We start from the raw sequence: 19,164 nt of genomic DNA on the forward strand, positions 1-19,164 counted from the left end.
AGATATATCTGTCTCACTTGGGCAAATTCATTTTAAAGATTTTATTCTGGTTGGGTAAATAATCACCAATCAAATAGTTATAAAGCTTTAAATAATGCCTTAAGAGTTGTCTAATCCAATTGGATAATGTTCTAGATAAGGAAATGATGTCCCAGAAATAATAAGTGTCTGCCCAAAGCTATGTTCAGTGGCAAATCAGTGGCAGGGAAAGGTCAAAACAAATGATTTACTTTCAACTGTGACAATTCTAGTTTCTCAAACTATGACTTCAGTCATAAGTATTTTGAGATTTTTCCCAAGTATGTTCAATAATTACTCTGTTATTTTAAAAATAGTTCCATTCTTCCAGATATGTCCTGATCAAACTGACTCTGAGTCTACATATCTATATGTTGCACTTCTAATCCTGCAAAGCTACAGATTCTCACAGTCTGGTCCTAGATTTGTAAATAATTCAATAGTCTCAAAACCAATCAGAGATACAGATCATTCCCTGAAGGGGTCCAGGTATGAGTAAAAGGAAGAAACAGAAAAATTATTTTCATATTTAATTTCATTGTTAGGCTAATAAATTTAATTAAATGGTTTTAGGGGAAGTATCTTCTTTCAGAATGTGTATTTACATTTTAAAACTGCTAACTTTTTATATGAATCAATTATAGCATAGAACATGTTACCTTTTTAAGAAAATACTTCCCAGTATCTTTAAGAATCTATAAACTATAAACTATAAACCACCTAGGCTTGTATTTATTTCAAGTTTCCCATAAGGCCATTTACTCTTAATTTTTAGCCTTTTACGTGATATTGAGCTATTTCATAATTATAGTTGGAAAGAATAACCTATTAATTTAAAAGGGACACATTACAACATTTCTCTCTGGTATTACAATATTTTAATTTCTTTTTTGGAGACAAACTCATTGGGAAGTGACCATCTGCTAGGGTGTTAGTATTATTCAGGCAAAGCAATGAATAAATATGCTATGCTGTGAGAAGGAGACCATTAAATGAAAGAAATACAGAAAAAGCAGTGTGAAACCAACAGATTGATTCAATGCCATGGGAAAAGCATTTTTCGTTAATTAATTTCCAAACACAATAATTTTTAAATGCATGCTTTAATTAAAAATATAAAAAAATCTTTTAAAATCTATTTTTTATTCTAAGTCAAGAATATATTTACAAAACAAACAACTAAAAATCAAACTTCCTATCATTTCTTCTTATGTGATTTCTTCACCATCTATTCATACATAGTTAGGTTATGTCCCCAACATAAATATTGTCCAAATACAATTTTAAAAATATACACACAGTAACTTAAATTTCATACACTGCTATATTTTCATGTATTTTGAAACATTTTCCAAAAATTTATGTCATCAGTATTCAATGAGTGAGATAAAGTTTAATACTTTTTTTTAATGCTTATTTACTTCTGAGAGAAAGAGACAGAGGTGTGAGTGGAGGAGGGGCAGAGAGAGGAAGACAGAGAATCCAAAGCAGGCTCTAGGCTGTCAGCACAGAGCCCAATGTGGGGCTTGAACTCACAGACCGTGAGATCATGACCTGAGCTGAAGTCGGATGCTTAACCTGCTGAGCCACCCAGGCACCCCGAGTTCAATACTTGTTTATTTAGGGGCACCTGGATGGTTCAGTTGGTTAAGTGACCAGCTGTGCCTCAGGTCCCGATCTCACAGTTCGGGAGTTCAAGCCCTGCATGGGGTTTCTCTGCTGTCAGCGCAGAGCCTGCTTCGGATTCTCTGTCCCCCTCTCTCTCTGCCCCACCCCTGCTCATGCTCTCTCTCTCTCTCTCAAAAGTAAACATTAAGAAATTTTTAAAAATACTTTATTTATAAATGTAAGAATGTCAAATCAACTAATATCTAGATTTCTGATTTCTATTATAGTAATTTCTATGTATGTATAATGTGGGGCCTGTACAAGTATGTAAGATATATACTTAATGAGAAACTGAATCATATTAGGTTATGTTAGGGAAGAGCAGCAAAGTAAGTGGGCCACCATATATAGATAGGGCTTCCTGTGCCTAAGGGGTGAGCTTTAAACAAGAGATTTGCTCACTTGGCCAACTATGGATTCCCTGAATCTCTAGGGAAGCCTATCAGAGGAGAACAAACCACCCTCTATATTGTAGCACAAGTTTAGGACCAGGAACTGTAAATGCTTATTCAAACTACATAATATTCTAATATAGTAAAACAAATGGAAAAGTATAGATTTTTATAACTACTCCCTCATAGTCTGCTTTTTACATCTGTAAACATGATTTACAGAGATTTTTCTTTCTTCCACACACAATTTAATTGCCTTGTCAAGCCCGACTCACGATTAACACCTGGTAAACATTTCAAATGATTTTGATTGCTATTAAGCAGCTAAGCCACTCTCAATAACTTCTAAGGGCAAGGTATCCCTATAGTTAATCTATTTACGCAAATAGCTATCTATTTGAGCCAGCAAAATTTCTTTTAAGATCTATCTCTAACTTCTTTCCCCAAAATACCAAGTTTTTTTTTAAATAAAATGTCTTAGTGCTTTACAAATATGAATTTCTTTAATCCTCCTAACAGTATGGTAATAATCCTCATTTAAAGATAAGCAAAACCAGACAGAAAGAGGTTAAGTAGGCAGCCCAAGGTCATGAACAGGAGAGCACTCCTGTTTAAAACTGAAAGGCTGAGATTCACACTCAACCATGCTATGCTCTTCAGCACTGTGTCATGTCACCTTAGTCATGTCAATTACAGCGATAAATTTTGATGCGCAGAGATAAAGGCAAACACTTTTTAGTTTGAAAGTCAATCCTGAGAATCCACTTTATGTCATCTTAGAATGAGAATATCTATTACAACAAAATGTTGCTACTTCACTGGCACTCAAAACCAAACCAAACTAAACAAACAAAAAAAAAGTGATTAGGGAGACAGGAATAGGAATTAAGTCTCAATATTCTCAAATGAGGGGTTGAGCAGGAGTCGTTAAGATGAATCAGGGAATCTTGTTGCAGAAAAGGAATTAATTCTACTTTCAATTCGACTACCTAAGAGACTGACTTGCTGATACATAACCCATACCAGTCCACAGCTTAGAAACAATGCTGAATTTTTGAAGCTGAGCTTCCATCAGTAGATGGAATGTGGGAAGTTTTTAGCAGTGTAAAAACCAAAGGCAGGGAGGGAATAACAATGAAAGTCAAGAACTTTTCTCTCAATTTGAGACTGCTACCTTGAGTCTACCACTAACTTACTATGTTATCCTGAATGAACATCGTCATAAAATATTCCTCTAAAAAACGAAGGGGTTGAGTTAAATTTTCTCCAAAGTCCTTTTTAAATTCTACAGTCTTTAACTGAAGTTATTCAAGTTAAATAAGCATTTATTGCTAGTCAGGGAACTCTACTTGTTATTAAATGAAAAGCTCTGTTAAATGTAAATCAAGGATTTCTCTCGAGGTCCAAAATGGTGTAATAGAATCAATGGAAAAAAGTAATTTTTATAGCACATCTGAGTAAGTGCAAAAGGTCACATGTCCACTTCAGTATCATTAAGAGCTTTACAGGAAATAATGGAACACAGTGTAACAAAGGTACAGCATTAACAAATGTTGGGATTCTTAAATATGATTTCATGGTAGAATGCATACAAAGTTTTGACAGGAGTAAAATGAAAAAAAAAAAAAAAGACCTGTATCTGCTTTAAAAAATATCTGAAGATCATATTCAAAGCATATGGTAAAACAAACGTGAATTCCTCTTTTGGCCAGACATTAAAAACTTTTTATATTTTTGAATGACTTTATATCACATAAAGTCATATGTGAAAAGCATTTTGATAGTTTAGCTTCACATATGTAAAAAAAATAGCTCAAACATGCTAACTTTTCGAAAATGTCAACTTTTTAAACTACCTACACCGTTCAGTGAAAGACACAAAAATGTGAAGATTTTCAAGGTCTAGATTCTTATTCAAATGAACACTTATTTCATAAGCACTTGATATACAGTATTCTCCTTTATGCACTTTAAGAAGCTGAACTACTATTGCAAATGCATAATTGATTTATGGGGGAAAGGTTCAAGTGAAGGACATATTACCAACTGTGCATTAAAGAGGCAGGGTAGAAGAAAATGTACAGCTCTAGAACATTTTAAAAGCAATATTTAAAAAATGCAAATGCCAGATACAGGCAATGCTCTCCATTTCACATCAGCACATACGTCACAATAAACCTAAAGTCCCTCTCCAAAAACAATCACCAAAAGGGAGAGTTTGTATCAGAATGCAAATAAAAGGCAAATCTTTTTCCATGTGCACATAGTAAGAAGGGTACTGTGCTCAATTACTCTTTTAAAGAATAAGATTTAACTGTTGTTAAATTTATAAAAGTGCATTAAGAATTTAATCACAACATGGTACAATATTAATAGATACAAATACATCATAGTTCAAATCCTATGTAACAAGGAACGGTGCAATTAAAAGTCTATGGAATGTATATTCGTAATGTTTCTGTCATTCAAAAGCGTTATACAGGTGCTTTAATAAATCTAATTCCATAATTCTTTATTTTTTGAAATTATAGAAATGGATCTTTATTTTCTTACCCATTTTCACTCCCTTCCCTTAGGAATAACTACTCGAGCCAGTCAGTTTTTCAACCAAGAAGTAAAAGGTAAGTATTATTAGGGAAGTGGGCTGGCAGGTGGACAGTTGTTCACTCTGCCTGTCATATCCCTTTAATACAACTCTGATTTGCCTTTGTTCTGACAGTAGCAAACAGCTGCTTGTAAATGAGCCACTGTCCCTGGGCTGCCTCCCATTATTCCCCACTTTTGTTTGACAAGGTCACTTGCTACAGGGATTTTGTGAAGAAAGGATGAGCAACCTATAGAATTAAGAGTTTAGAACATAAGCAAGCTAGGTATTTTTCTTTTGGTAGCATGAGCAAATCAAGACTTGTACAAAAAAAGTTTTTTGCTCATTGAGCAAATCAAACATTTTTCCTAATTTCAAAAACCAAAAAGCTCTATCACAAAAGCAAATGACTTTGCCATAAATCCTCTTTCCTTAGAGTTTACATGACAGTGGTATAAAAGGCAGACTTAATTATAAAATAATATTTACAAGCACATATGAATAAATACTAAGATGTTGCTCGTCTGCTGTTTTACAATGAGTTCAAGATCTGGAAAGCAGCAACTGCAGGAACACTTTTGGAAAACTTGATGCTATAATCGTACAGTTCTTTTATTTTAAATTTCAGTAAAAATTTCATTTATGACTAATTCCATTAAGGGTAGTAAATAAGGCAGGGACCTTCAAGATCAAAAGTTTCACAATTTCATTCCATATAGATTGTTACTTTTAATGAACTTTACACAATATATAAATTAATCTAGACTGAAACTTATTACTAAAATGTTTGATCAATATTCCACCAGTGATCCAAAAGGTATAATTGACACTATAAAGCAAGGCTCACCTTTAATTTGCAGCTTGACCTATGATCTTCAGAAGGGCTTAAAGCTACATTATGACAATCTCATGCAATTAAGTTGTTTCTAAAGAGAGGCAGGCAGAAAAAGTGGGATGGCAAGTTTTCCAAGCCATGGATGAGCATAAAGAGGGCATGCTGGAGCAGACACTCATCCAAAATGAATCATGATTTTGTGGTTCTGAAAGTTTATGAGTGGGAAAAGATCTAGGAAACTCTTTATGCATTCTTAGGACAAAGCCACATAAATGTCACACAGAAATCTAGACTTAATTATGCACAAATACAATTTCTCACTATTCCATCTCTTTACCTGCATCTAAAATTAGACGGTTTTGTACATTTTTCTCATTTTAATATACAACCATCAGAAGGAATGTGAGCCTACAGAAAACTTTATCAACGCAAACAAAGCTGAAATTCTTTCCAGCAACACCAGCACTTTGGATGTGTTCACTGGTAAGAGGTTATTTACACATTGGGGGAAAATGAAGAATCATGTGATGATGTCAAGTTCCCTCATTCTCTACTCAAACACTGCAAATCTGTTCACAGAATATACCATCCAAGTTTTCAAAAAATCTCCAGGCTCTTGCCATCTAATATACTCAGAAAATTTTATCAGTCTTGTCTCATGTGGAAGGCATCTGAATTCTAAAAATAATTTGACTACCTTAGCCAGGCTGACTTTGTATATCTTGTAAAGGCTACTCCGTTTTCTCCCATTGTCAGCCATTACTCTGATGTATCATTTATGGAATTAAAATAAAATGGGTTTTCCTACATTTTAGTCAGGATATGTCAAAGCACCTTCACAAAACACCGCATTTAAAGACATGTTAAAAGTATTATAACTGAATTATATTTGGTTATCTAGTGTTAAAAAGTATTCACATAATAAAAAAAAATTAAAAGAAGCTAATGTTAATCCCTTATAACAGCCTTCACTTTTGCACAAAGATTTGAACACTCTAGTAGTTCACTATTAAGAGCATAGGACCGAAGATTTTCAGCTTCATTTATATTCAGAGGCAGGCAAATCACCAAAACTCATTTACATCCCTCCATTTTCCTTACAGCATGTTAACAGCAGGTGGTCTATCCACACCATCTTTGAAATAGGTAGGTGGCTTAAAATGCCTTTACATTTCAGTCAAGACCCTGAATTAAAAATAAACTTGAGCTTTAACTTCATCATTTTCTCTACAAGATTCAGTAATACAGAATAAACATAGTACTTAGTTTGTTCTTATTTTAATCTACATTCCACATTCTGGCTTCATACCATAAATTTGCTCATTTTAATCCTGCATGTTCTCCAAAGAGTGAAGCATTTAAGCTAACAGAGCTGACAAAATGATCCAGTAAGAAACTATAAGTGTTTCTGATAGTCTTATTTTATTTTGTTTATTTTTGCACTCTATAGACTTGCCAGCATTCCTTTTTAAAAATTTTTTTAATGTTTATTTTTGAGAGACAGAGACAGAGCATGAGTGGGGAAGGAGCAGAGAGAGAGGGAGACACAGAGTCTGAAGCAGGCTCCAGGCTCTGAGTCGTCAGCACAGAGTAGACGCGGGGCTTGAACTCAGAAACAGTGAGATCATGACCTGAGCCAGTCATGCTTCGGTGTCCCATCAGCATTCCTTTTTACTGACGAACATTAGAAAACATTTTTACGAGTGCCTGGGTGGCTCAATTGGTTAACTCTCCGACTTTGGCTTATGTCATGATCTCGTGGTTCAGGAGTTCGAGCCTCACATCAGACTCTGTGCGCACAGCTCTGAGCTGGAGCCGGTTTTGGATTCTGTGTTTCTCTCTCTCTCTCTCCCCATCCCCTAACTCACGCCGTCTCTCTCAAAAATAAATAAACATTAAAAAAAAATTTTAACACTATCACAATAGGAAAATCATGATTATATTGGCTAAGTGCTAGCCCTAAGATAAACAGAGTATGTCTACATAGATGTTCATAAAAGTATTTTTTTTCAAATGTTTATTTTTGAAAGAGTGAGAGAAAGAGAGAGAATGAGTGCGGAAGTGGCAGAGAGAGAGGGAGACAGAGGATTTGAAACAGGCTCCACGCTGAGAGCAGAGCCTAATGCGGGGCTCTAACTCACAAGCCTTGAGGCCAGGACCTAACTAAGTTGAAGTGGGACACTTAACCAACTGAGCCACCCAGGCATCCCTATAAAAATGTCTTTGTGTCATCTACTGGCAACGATTTTTCAGAAATAAATGTACAAAATACTCTAATTTCTAAGGACATATGTCGCCTTCTACTTAATCTGACATGAGTATTAGAAGAGCCAGACTGAAACATAAAAGTCAAGGGGCCCCTGGATGGCTCAGTGGGATAAGCATCCGACTCTTGGTTTGAGTTCAGATCATGACCTCACAGTTTGTGAGTTCTAGCCCCACGTTGGGCTCTGCACTCTTAGATTCGGATTCTCTCATTCTGCCCTTCCCTTGCTCGCTCTCTCAAAATAAACAAAATTTAAAAAAAAAAATGAAAAACAAAAAAACACTGAAACACGAAAGTCACTCAGCACCTATACTTAACAGGGTGAATAAATAAGTCTTTGTGAGAAGAGTATGTCAACACAAAAAGGTTACAGAGAACATTCAAATCATCAGCATTACAAGTGCCTTCACAATAAAAATATGGAAGATTTAAACCACATATTATAAAAATTGGTTAAGAATCCTTTGAGGTAGGGGAGATGATTCTACTTGTAGTTTTTCAGACTAAAGTCAAGACTTCTAAAGAACTTTGCATATCCATGAAAACTCACAACTCAGAATGTTATGGCCGGACTTAATTCTGTTTTTCATTACTACTGTGGCCTCGTGCATTTCCTTGAGATTACAGAATAGGTACGGAACAAACCAATCTACATATTCATCTTTTTAAAAAGATGCTAAATTTAATCTCTAAGTAATTTTAATCTCTCTGGCTATCGGTGTCTAGTGACAAATTAATACTTAAAATATGATAAATGAAGTAAGATTTATTAAAACACTAATATTAAGACTTGAAAAGTAAATATTAGAGGCCTCTAATTAGAGGCACCCAAGTAACTCAGTCAGTTAAGCGCCCAGCTCTTGATTTTGGCTCAGGTCATGATCTCAAAGTTCACGAGTTCAAGCTCCACATCAGGTTCCATGATGATGATATGGCGCTTGCTTTGGGATGCTCTCTCACTACCCCTCCCTGGCTCATGCTCTTTCTCTCTCTCTCTCAAAAAATAAATAAGCTTTAAAAGAAGCGTACATTTTTATTTTTCATTTTCCACCAATAACATAGTCATTTATATTTATGTTATACATTTCAGAACAAGACAATAAAAATATTGTCTCCAAAAGAGGCAGAAAAGATTATCATTTACCAATGCTTTAACTAGGTAATAACTTTAGGTAAAATGGAACAAAGCGTTTTAAAAAGTAGTTTTATATAAGTAAGTACCAACCAACATAAATGTAAAAATATTCATGAGCAGAAAAATGAAAAACTTAAAAAAATATGCTTTTGGTTATTTTAACTATGCTAACATGGAAATGAATTAAGTACAAATAGAAACAATTTCTGACAGTATAACACTGATAAAAATCAGAACCTTCATCATTTCATAACATTCTGCCTGCAAATAAATGTAAAAATGCTTTCATTAGGACTAGTTGTTCTGTCAACTTAAAATGTAGTTTATATTCCTATATCTTGAAAATAATTTCATTTAACCTGATTATAATCCTGGACACTTTCCAAAATATGAAGCTATTATTTGAAATTGGTAAGTCCCATATATCAACTTCTGTTTTACTTGAAAACTGATTCTTGCAATTAGAAATGTTACTGTATAAAGTCTTACTTTGTTAGTATACCAAGATGTTTTAAGAAAGGATAAACAGGAGTATTGACTTCTTATTAGAGCATCTCAAATACAAATGAAAAAAAAAACCACTGGTTATTCCTTGTTTTTAGACTGAGTAGATGCACCAATAAGATCTAAGGAATCTATTCTAATTTAGATAATTAGAACTTTAAAAAAGTTTTATACAAGTCATAAGCTTCACTAAATGTTAGGTTATCAAAAAATGTATTTTTAATAAATTCACCACATTTTATTCTTCTTTTATAAAAACTCATGAATATGTATAAAAAGTTTTAGGCGCAGATACCCAATGTGTATGAAATTCACTCTGAATAATTTTGTGGCACAAGCCAAGTCTCTAATTTCATACAACTCTCATAACGAGTGTTACTAATTTTTTATTGTTGCTTCATACAGGAAAATGTGCATTTCCTCCTTGTTCAGCTTTGACATGGTGTAACACTACAGTTTTCAAGATATGTAGCCATTATATTTGACAATGCAGCTCAAATGACTAACAAATGTCACATGGAGATATAAACACTAAATAAGTAAATACAAAAGAATTCAAAATTAAATCTGACCTCATGAAGACTGCATTTAAATCTCCCTTAAATAAAAAAGGCTAACATGTCAACCTAAATGAACAGATAGTATGATCTGAACATTTAATGTATCTTATCCAATTTTAAGAAGTCACCAATTATATTTTACATTTCATAAACTTTTAATAAGTCAATGGTTTTGATGATCAGTTTGACTGACATTCATCATTCTTCTCTACACATCAGTGAGAAATTATACTTCCTTGTAAATTATTAAGAGAATAAAGTATTCAAAATATACCTATATAGTTTTATAGTAATTTTCTTTTATTTATTTTTTTAATGTTATTTTTGAGGGCGGGGGAAGGGGCAGAAGGAGAGGGAGACATAGAATCCCAAGCAGGCTCCAGGCTCTGAGCTGTCAGCACAGAGCCCAACGGGGGGGGCCTGAACCCACGGACCGTGAGATCATGACCTGAGCTGAAGTTGGATGTTTAAACCAACTGCGCCACCAGGAGCCCCAGTAATTTTCTATTCTAATATTTTTATATGTTTACTCAAGTACATTTAGCATGGTTGGAAGTCATTATACACAGTGATCTATTGTTAATAACAAGGGTGGCCAATTTTTCTATGCCTATAGCCTTTGAAAACAGTGGAAAACACTTGGAAGATGAAAATGAAAGACAAAAAGAGACTGGCGAAAAAAACCAAGAAAAGTATTTGTAACTGTAACTGGACACAATATGTTCCTTTTCTCGGTCAATAGCTGGTTATACCATCCAGAAACCCAGGAGTCGTCCATGACACCAGACATCTCCAAGTCTGGCTGGTTTTAATGCATCCTTCTAATACATTTTCTTTTGTCTCTACTTTTATTTATTTACTTTTTAAAGTTTATTTACTTATTTTGAGAGAGAGAGAGAAAGAGCAGAGGAGGGGCAGAGAGGGAGAGACAGAATCCCAAGTAGGGTCCACACCATCAGCACAGAGCCCAATGTGGGGCTCGAACCCATGAACCCACAAACTGTGAGATCATGACCTGAGCTGAAGTCAACAGTCAGACACTTCACCGAATGAGCCACCCTGGCACCCCCCCCCCCCACCCCACCATGTCTCTACTTTTAGCAAGATAAGCCACCTACTGATCTTTGATTCCAATGCTGTCACAACATCTTTTCAAATCTCCCTGCCATATGTTTTAGTTCTTCTCTCCCCACTTCACAATCCTTTCTCCTCATAGCAACTGTGACCTTTCAAACTCAATCTCATCAGGCCAAGCTCCTGGTTACTATCAGCTCTTAACATAAAGATGAAAATCCTAAACATAGGCCACGGGGTCCCACCTGGTTTGAACACAAGATCTCTGAGCTCAGACACTACATTTTACTTCAATTAGTCAAATGTACAAGCACCTTTCAGTTCTCCACACAAGAATAACTTGACTCCCCTAATTTGGTCAAGTATTTGGACCTACACTCCAACTCTCCTTTTTATTTATTGAAGGATGACAGCATACAGTATGCAAGGAGCTGGCTAAAACAAAGATAGGATTACCAGCTACATGGAGCCAAAATTAGTGCAAATAATAGGTGCCCACCTCTCCCTCCAAAATGTAAAATCAACACACACATTCATGCTGTAGTAGGTACTAATAAAGAAATAGGTAAGGAATTAAAGTGCTGTATGCCTGGAAGTTGTGGGAGAAGAGGATGTTTTGATTGGGCAGGTTTTGTCTAAGACAAGAACATGCAAATTTTAATCTAAAAAGGATAAAAGAAGTAATTGTGAGTTGGGGAGAGGAAAATAATTCTGGGCAAAGAAACTACAGGTGTAAAGACCTTCAGATGTTTACAGGAACTAAAATAAGACTAGTAAGCCTGAAGGCAAGGGAGCCTGTCCAAGTGTGATTCCATGGAAAGCTGGAGAGAAAATCCTAAGTTAGATCACTTGGGGTTTACACCAATTGAGACCACCAAAGAGTTTTTAATAGGAAAAGAAAGTGACCCAATTTATATTTTACAGAGCTCACTTTTGCCGACCTTGGAGAATAAATGGAGAAAGAATGGGGAATTGGGGGCGGAAAGGATGAATGTGGCCACTACACCAAGAAACCATCATTTTAGAACCTCCCATTTATAATTTATTTAGTTAATGCATGTCTCCCCCAGATTTTAACTAAATGTAAGTTAAACCATGTCTGTTTTTTCTTCAACAGTATCACCAGCGTCTGGGATACAGCAATGGCAAAGATGGATATTATGAAAAAAACCCTTAAAGTGAAAAAGAAAAAAATCAGCAAAATTTGTATATCACACACACACACACACACACACACACACACACACACACAATCTATCCAAAGTGGAGGTTTATAATTAAATAGATTCTAAGGGTGTAAGACTTGGTGTCTGTATGAACCTTCATATGTACCTGGGAGTTACTACCTAGCTTTTATCAGATTCTCCAGGGAGTCTACAAGCTTCAAAATTTTAAGAGCCACTGAAGCCTATATCTCACCATAACTCTAGAAGGTAGAGTTGTCACAGAACATAAAAAGAACAATCTAAAATAGAACAGACAATGAAATACAGTCTAAGTTCCTCACAGATGCATAAGTTAATTCCTGATACTCAAATGAAGTGCAAATATCATAGGAATTAAAGTTTTTAAAATATTACTTATTCTTGACTCTGCAATTAAGTATTTGGTTTTCCTTTATAACTGTATTTCATTTAAGTACTTAATTTATTAGCAATCCCAAGTAAGAAGAAGCAGTGTAAGAGCATGGCTTTTTTTCTAATGTCTGTGGATAAGAATTTATCTGTAGATAATCAAATATTGTTTTACACGTTATTTAACTAGTTACTTTCAAGTACAGAATTAAATACAAAACTCACTCACCAGCCTCAATTTTGTTTTCTCCCTTGTAGATCAGCAGACTACCTCCTACTCTCTGACTTTCTGAATCATATCTAAAAAGAGCTACATGGCACAGGCCCATGTGCACATAACAAAAGAAGTCAGAACACTCCAGGGAAGCAGTCTGCTTTGTTTTTATAGACACTCTACACAGCACTCCCCTCTTCCCATAGGGCTTAGCAACAACACTACCTTGTCCACTAGTATCAGAAAACACTATCATATCCAAACTATGTTTTGTTATTTTTGGAAAGTAGGCATTTCAAAACACTGAGATGGCAGTAGTCAACAAACACGAATCGTAATAGTAGCTTACTGCCAAAATCAAGTAAGATGCATAAGAACTTTGAGATATGAAAATTCCGTAACTTTTATAGCAGAATCAAGTGGCTACTAGAATATCACTAGAAATTCTTTACCAGGTTAATTTTCTCCCTTCTATCCTAATTAATTGGACTAGAAAGGAATCATTCCTACTTTACTTAAGAAAAACTACTTAAATTAGTGGAGTTTTTTTCCCTGCTCTCCATAGTTTAAAAAGTAATCACTATGCTATATAACATAGATGTTAAATTCTTTTCGTTTGTTTTTAATTTTTTTAATCTTTATTTATTTTTGAGAGAAAGAGAGACAGAGAGTGAGCAGGGGAGGAACAGACAGAGAAGGAGACACAGAATCCGAAGCAGGCTCCAGGCTCTGAGCTGTCAGCACAGAACCCAACGTGGGGCTCGAACCCACAAACCGCGAGATCATGACCCGAGCCTAAGTCGGACGCTTAACCAACTGAGCCACCCAGGTGCCCCAATGTTAAATTCTTTTTGTAACCAAAGGTAGCAATTTATATTCTAGCGGTGAAAGCATTTACCTGCCACTTAGGATTCTGTATTTTGAGCTCACTTTTGGTTACTGTTTGTTAAGACTTGTGTAAGATTCTGATGCTAAACACAAGGTCTTGACAGTATCTATTTCATGCAAAAACTGAAACACATAAATCTCAAATATCAGTGAAAGATTGCTTTCTTTTGTGTAAGATATACAATCAAGTTAATAACTCAATAATTAAAATATGCCTGCAGAAAAAGGATCTTGTGTGGGAAATAAATGCAAGCTTACAAAATGTCTTATACTGGGAAAGCACAGTTTCAATAGGGATTTCTAGTAATTTTCATGGAAATTTACATATAACTGATTTCTTTCAAATAACTTTTGACTACCACAGTAACAACTAACAATTAAAACTGAAATGCAATTTTAATTATTTCTTTTAAAAAATCTGAGGAAATAGTACTTGCTTATCTCTATATATTTAAAAGGGAACCAAATACATAAGTTGTACTTGTTCACTGAACCAATAACTACTAAATATGCTAATATGTGCCAAGTACTGTTATGTGAGATAAAACTTGAAGAAACAAAAGGGAAAATGACAGGTCCCTGTCTTCATAGAACCTATAGTGGAAGAGACACACAAATGAAAGTATTTACAGATACTACAACTGTTAAACAAGAAAATAAATAGGATGATGTAATTTGGGAGGTGCTTTCCATAAGATTGTTATGAAAACCCTCTCTGGGGTTGACATTAATTAAAGCCAAGACCTAAAGGATGAGAAAAAAATCAGTGACGTGACAAGCCGAGGAATGAGTTCCAGGCATAAGAAAAAGCCTGGCATGTTCCAGAAACAGAAGGAAGACAAGGGTATGAAATGTTAACATTTCTTCCCTCTTCCTCTAAGCTCAGAATGCCTTAACTGTAAGAACACGGACTCTGGAGCAAAGTCTGGATCTGACTCCAGGTATACTAACTTAGAAACTATGTGATCTTGGGCACTAAATTATCAAAATATTTTTAGGCCCTTTTTTTCCTAACCTACTCAGTCTAGAGAATAAGATCCACATTTTATGACCATTAGCATAAAAAAATCTTTGGCAAAAAAAAAAAAAATGCCCAGTAAATTGTTCTTTCCTTATTCCAAAAGTGGTATCACTTTTATCTTTCTGAATTTTAAACAAATACCAATTGTTTCTTTTTGAATTTCACAATCTATACAGAACATTTTAAATAAAATTATTTTGAGCAAAATTTTCAATGCCCCTTAAAATAATTAAGTTTTCATGGAAAGTTGTGATGTAAACCTTTCTCCCTCCCTTTAGGGTGATGAACCGTCTCCCTGGGAGTTCTGTTCTCAGTACTCTCTGTGGGGCACACAACAAAGGTTACTTTATAAAGGTCACTTCACTTCCATGGGTGTTTCTTAGAAGAAACAAACTACTGGCTTGAAACTAGTAGCTAAGACTACCAATCCCACATTTGAGGAAATATAAGAAACTAGGAAGAATTAGAGATTACTTGCTAGAACAGGTAGCTCTTAATCTGTGGTGCTCAGAGGAAAGTGATCTCTTCATATTGGAAGAAAGTAGGGAAAGTTGAAGAAATGATAATCATGTAAGTAAGATACCATGTGAACATTCCATATCCCCAAATAAAAGTGATAAAAACCCGATAGCTACAATGTAGTAAAGCTACTAAAATGTTTCCAGTTTTAATACTTCACATTTATCTTTGTATCAGTAAAGTCTAATTAGGGAATCAGATATGGCTTGCTCACCAGCTCTTAATATTTCAATATCTTATTTAGCTAGTAAGTCAGAAGTGAAAGACGGCATGCAAGTAACTGAAAACAATGTTGGCCAGTGCTTCAAAACTGGATTTATCTACCAATTAAAACTAAATTAAATTTTGGAAAAAATGAGGTTACAGTTTTGGAAAACATATGGAACACTGAAATACAATGGAGCATGTTAGCTTAATTATCCCTTTAAAATAGTTTAGCCTGTTTGTTTAGAGAAAATAGTAAATACAGAAAAAGGGTAGAGATGCTAACACATGAAGGAATCTACCACCTGTAAAGCAGTATATGGGAGTTTTCACAAGCTTTAGAAATAAAGTAAAATGGACAATCAAATCCAAGAAGACGAGAAAATCTAATTTTACTTCACTGTATATTTAGAGTAACTGAAACTTTCATATTAAAAAATGCAAATGAGGCTGTCAAATTACATAGAAACCATGTAGTAATCATTTAATATATATAATTTTTTTTGAAACTTTTTTTAAGTTTATTTATTTTGAGAGAGAGACAGAGCACACACGGTGGGAAGGGGCAGAGAGAGAGGGAGAGCCAGACAGAATCCCAAGCAGGCTCCGCACTGCCAGCGCAGAGCCCAATGCAGGACTCGAACCCACAAACTGTGAAATCATGACCTGAGCCGAAGTCAAGAGCCAGAGGCTTAACTGACTGAGCCACCCAGATGCCCCAATATATACACATAATTTTAATCTTGTTAAGCCATTTGCTGATTCATTCTCTTGTGCAATATGGTACCTATGTCAATGACTGCTATTTGGAGAAAAAGGAAAAAGATTTTTTCTATACACTGTCTCAGTGCTATGGGAAACACACTCAATTTCTTCCAAATCAAAAGGAGGTCCTGACTAAATATGTACACATTTGCCAAGAGATATGCTGCCTTCAGACACACCATTTGGCAATTAATTTTGCATACAACAAAATCTTCATACTTGATAGTTTTGAAACTCACACTGAGGACCTTATTCTTAGAAGAATATATGGAATTAAGCCATGAAATATATGTGACAACTTAGTATTTTGGAATGTTTATGACTATTGCCATATCATTGTTGACCCATACTTACAGTTAGTAAGTGCATACTAAATATAAAATTAAAAGACCTGAAATGCTGAAAATGTAAATTTTCAGTTTTAGTGATGTCTAATGAAGAAAAATTTAATTCCAGCATTTTTAGCTCTTCCTCAACAATAGATCGCTACTTATATCAGAAAATTACAATTACTTTCTATCACTGTTTCTATAAATACTTAAAACAGTTTAAAAATAAAATATCTACTGCTATTCAGATCAATTTAATTCCCAGTTTCAGGAACTATACAAGTCTGGAGGTAATTCAATACTTGTGACACATAATTTAGTAAGTTTGGGTCAAATGTATTAACTTCTAATCTTTTCTGACAACTTCATTATTTATTTTATATACAATGTATATAATTCAGCCACCAATCTGTCTGTGTGAGAAAACATACTCTTCTTCATTCTACAGCAGGCTCTCAATACGCCATACCAGGTTTCTTGGGTTTCCCCGTTAATTGGCTCTAATATGAACAATTAAATCTCATTTTACACTAAATCAAATGTAAATAACAGCAAGAGACTGAAATCCCCCCACCCCACCCAATCTGCTATCTTTCCATCTGCTCACTACAATCCACTCTGAGCAACTTAGGAATCATCATTGGAGAGAGCCACTGTTGTTTAGGGCTAACTGTCACATTCTTGCGGGGAGAGGGTGGCAAGACTGGAGGAAAAACATGGTCAAACATGGTTGCAGATGATTCTTTCACTTTCTAGGGGAAGAGTCTTTCGGGGACTATCATTTAAAAGCCCAGGCTCCTTGGACATAAAGCAATACTTAGGAGGCAATAGGAAAATTCTATGACCAAGCAACTACCGAGTCACATCCAATGGTTACTGTGGTTTGGATACTTCAGAAGCTTGCAATACAATATGTAGATTGACATGAGCTATCCATCCTCAGTTCAAATGAACAGGGCCTAAAACCATAAAGGAAGCAACCCTACTGCAGGGCAAAGATCAACAGCCTGGGAATCATACCAACCAATTTCTAATTCTTGTTCTGACACCAGCTATCTCCAACTGCTGATCACAAACAAATCACCTAAATTAACTGCTCTGTTAAACTCCCATAAAATGGAAGCCCCTTCTCTTTATAAAAATCTGTACAGAATATTATCTATGAGAAAGTATAAACATGATACTAAAAATCGTATTTCCAGCCTTCCAGTGTTTGCTGTGTGTGTGTGTGTGTGTGTGTGTGTGTGTGTGGTGTGTGTGTGACTGAGTACTTACAAACATCATGTTTATATTATTTAGTTTCATGGAAATTTTCCCCCCACAACAAGGTCTGTCCCTTTTTTGTTTTTGTTTTTCTTTTTTTGCAATACTGTGAACAGAGAAGGGATCGTTCATTTATTCATTACTCCAACAAATATTTACTTAGAATCTCCTTGTCATAGACTGTCCTGGTTGTGTGGGAGACATCAGTAGATGTGAAAGTGATAGGTATACTTATTTGGTCAAAGAATAAAAGTGCTATGAAAAATTGATATTCTTTCTCTAGAGTTTGTAAAAGGTGAATCCAGTCCAAAAAAAAAAAAAAAAAAAAAGAGAAGAAAAAGAAAATGAAAAAGAAAAAGAAAAAGAAAAAACAAAAAATGCTTACTCATGTTCTGTTAATATAGTCATCTGCCTGGAAATTCATTCATTGGTTCATTCACTCATTCACCAAATATTTATTTCATTTAAAAAATATCTGTTGTGCCTTGCACTTTCCGGGAATCATACCGGCAAAAGACATGATCCCTGCCCTCCTAAAGTTCAAATAAACCTAAGTAAAACTACCTTTCAATCAAGATCTATTTATTACTTGAAAAGAATAGTTACCTAGAGGCTGTCAGAGAGGAGTAGTGAAGCCCAGAAGAAGATTTAAAAAAAGCTGATAGAAGCTACTGGGTGCCTAAAACAAAGTTAAAAAATTAGTAAATAAAAGGGAAGCAAGAGTTGCTAAAGGGGTTGCCTCATTATGGGTCAGTTGATGGTTTTTGTTTTTTGGGTTTTTTTGGTGCATTACCAACAGGGATAATGTAAAAACATGGTTAATCTATTCTAAAAAATACCAACTTTTCAAAACTTGAAGTTTTTTCTCTCTCATCCACTATAGCCTCGCCCTTTTTTAAAATTCCTTGATAACCTGGTATAATAAGTACACATTACTAATTTTCTCTCAATTTGCAAATTTTGTGAGATTTAACTTCGGCAGGTGAAATAAAAATCCAGGATAAATGTAGGATTTCTTTGTTCACAAGCTGCCTTCTGCTATACCAATAATGACAAAACTGTACATAAATAGACGTTAAGTGTAAGACAAAAATACTAGATCTTCATTCTTTTATGAAAAATACCACATAACAGAAAATGTTCAAAGTCTAAATCAAACACATTCTTGGGTTTGTTGACAAAGAACAATAACAACTGTTAAAAGGCATTTTTCAAGTGATACTGACAGAATCGATAAAATATAAAACAAAATAAATACATAAAATATAAACCAATAACATTTCTATTTCTCTGGTCAACAGTGCATAGTAACACCTCGCCATGACGTTCTAACACCTCTTATCAAGTGGTA

At 34.8% G+C, this 19,164-nt stretch overlaps 1 protein-coding gene and 1 long non-coding RNA gene across 11 annotated transcripts in view; one reads left to right on the forward strand and one right to left on the reverse strand.

Moving 5' to 3' along the window:
* Positions 1-12,615, forward strand: part of LOC125912464 (uncharacterized) — a 73,753-nt gene extending 61,138 nt beyond the window's left edge. Inside the window, exons 4-5 of one of the 3 annotated variants that reach the window (XR_007454747.1) lie at positions 4,655-4,699; positions 12,154-12,615. This is a non-coding gene — a long non-coding RNA (uncharacterized LOC125912464). Of the gene's footprint in view, positions 1-4,654; positions 4,700-6,600; positions 6,641-10,578; positions 10,808-12,153 lie in introns of those variants that run through there. The other 2 variants (XR_007454748.1, XR_007454749.1) reach the window with 2 other exon arrangements.
* Positions 1-19,164, reverse strand: part of ADGRL2 (adhesion G protein-coupled receptor L2) — a 189,009-nt gene that overhangs the window by 111,342 nt on the left and 58,503 nt on the right. For 2 of the 8 annotated variants that reach the window (XM_049616921.1, XM_049616919.1), the window contains exon 1: positions 12,840-13,419. The exons of the other annotated variants lie outside the window; for them this stretch is intronic. In XM_049616921.1, the coding sequence (XP_049472878.1) occupies positions 12,840-13,080 (241 nt within the window). In that variant the 5' untranslated portion in view covers positions 13,081-13,419. Of the gene's footprint in view, positions 1-12,839; positions 13,420-19,164 lie in introns of those variants that run through there. 8 annotated transcript variants of the gene reach the window in all.

Source organism: Panthera uncia (genome assembly GCF_023721935.1).
Source record: "Panthera uncia isolate 11264 chromosome C1 unlocalized genomic scaffold, Puncia_PCG_1.0 HiC_scaffold_4, whole genome shotgun sequence".
NCBI classification, from domain to species: Eukaryota; Metazoa; Chordata; class Mammalia; order Carnivora; family Felidae; genus Panthera; species Panthera uncia.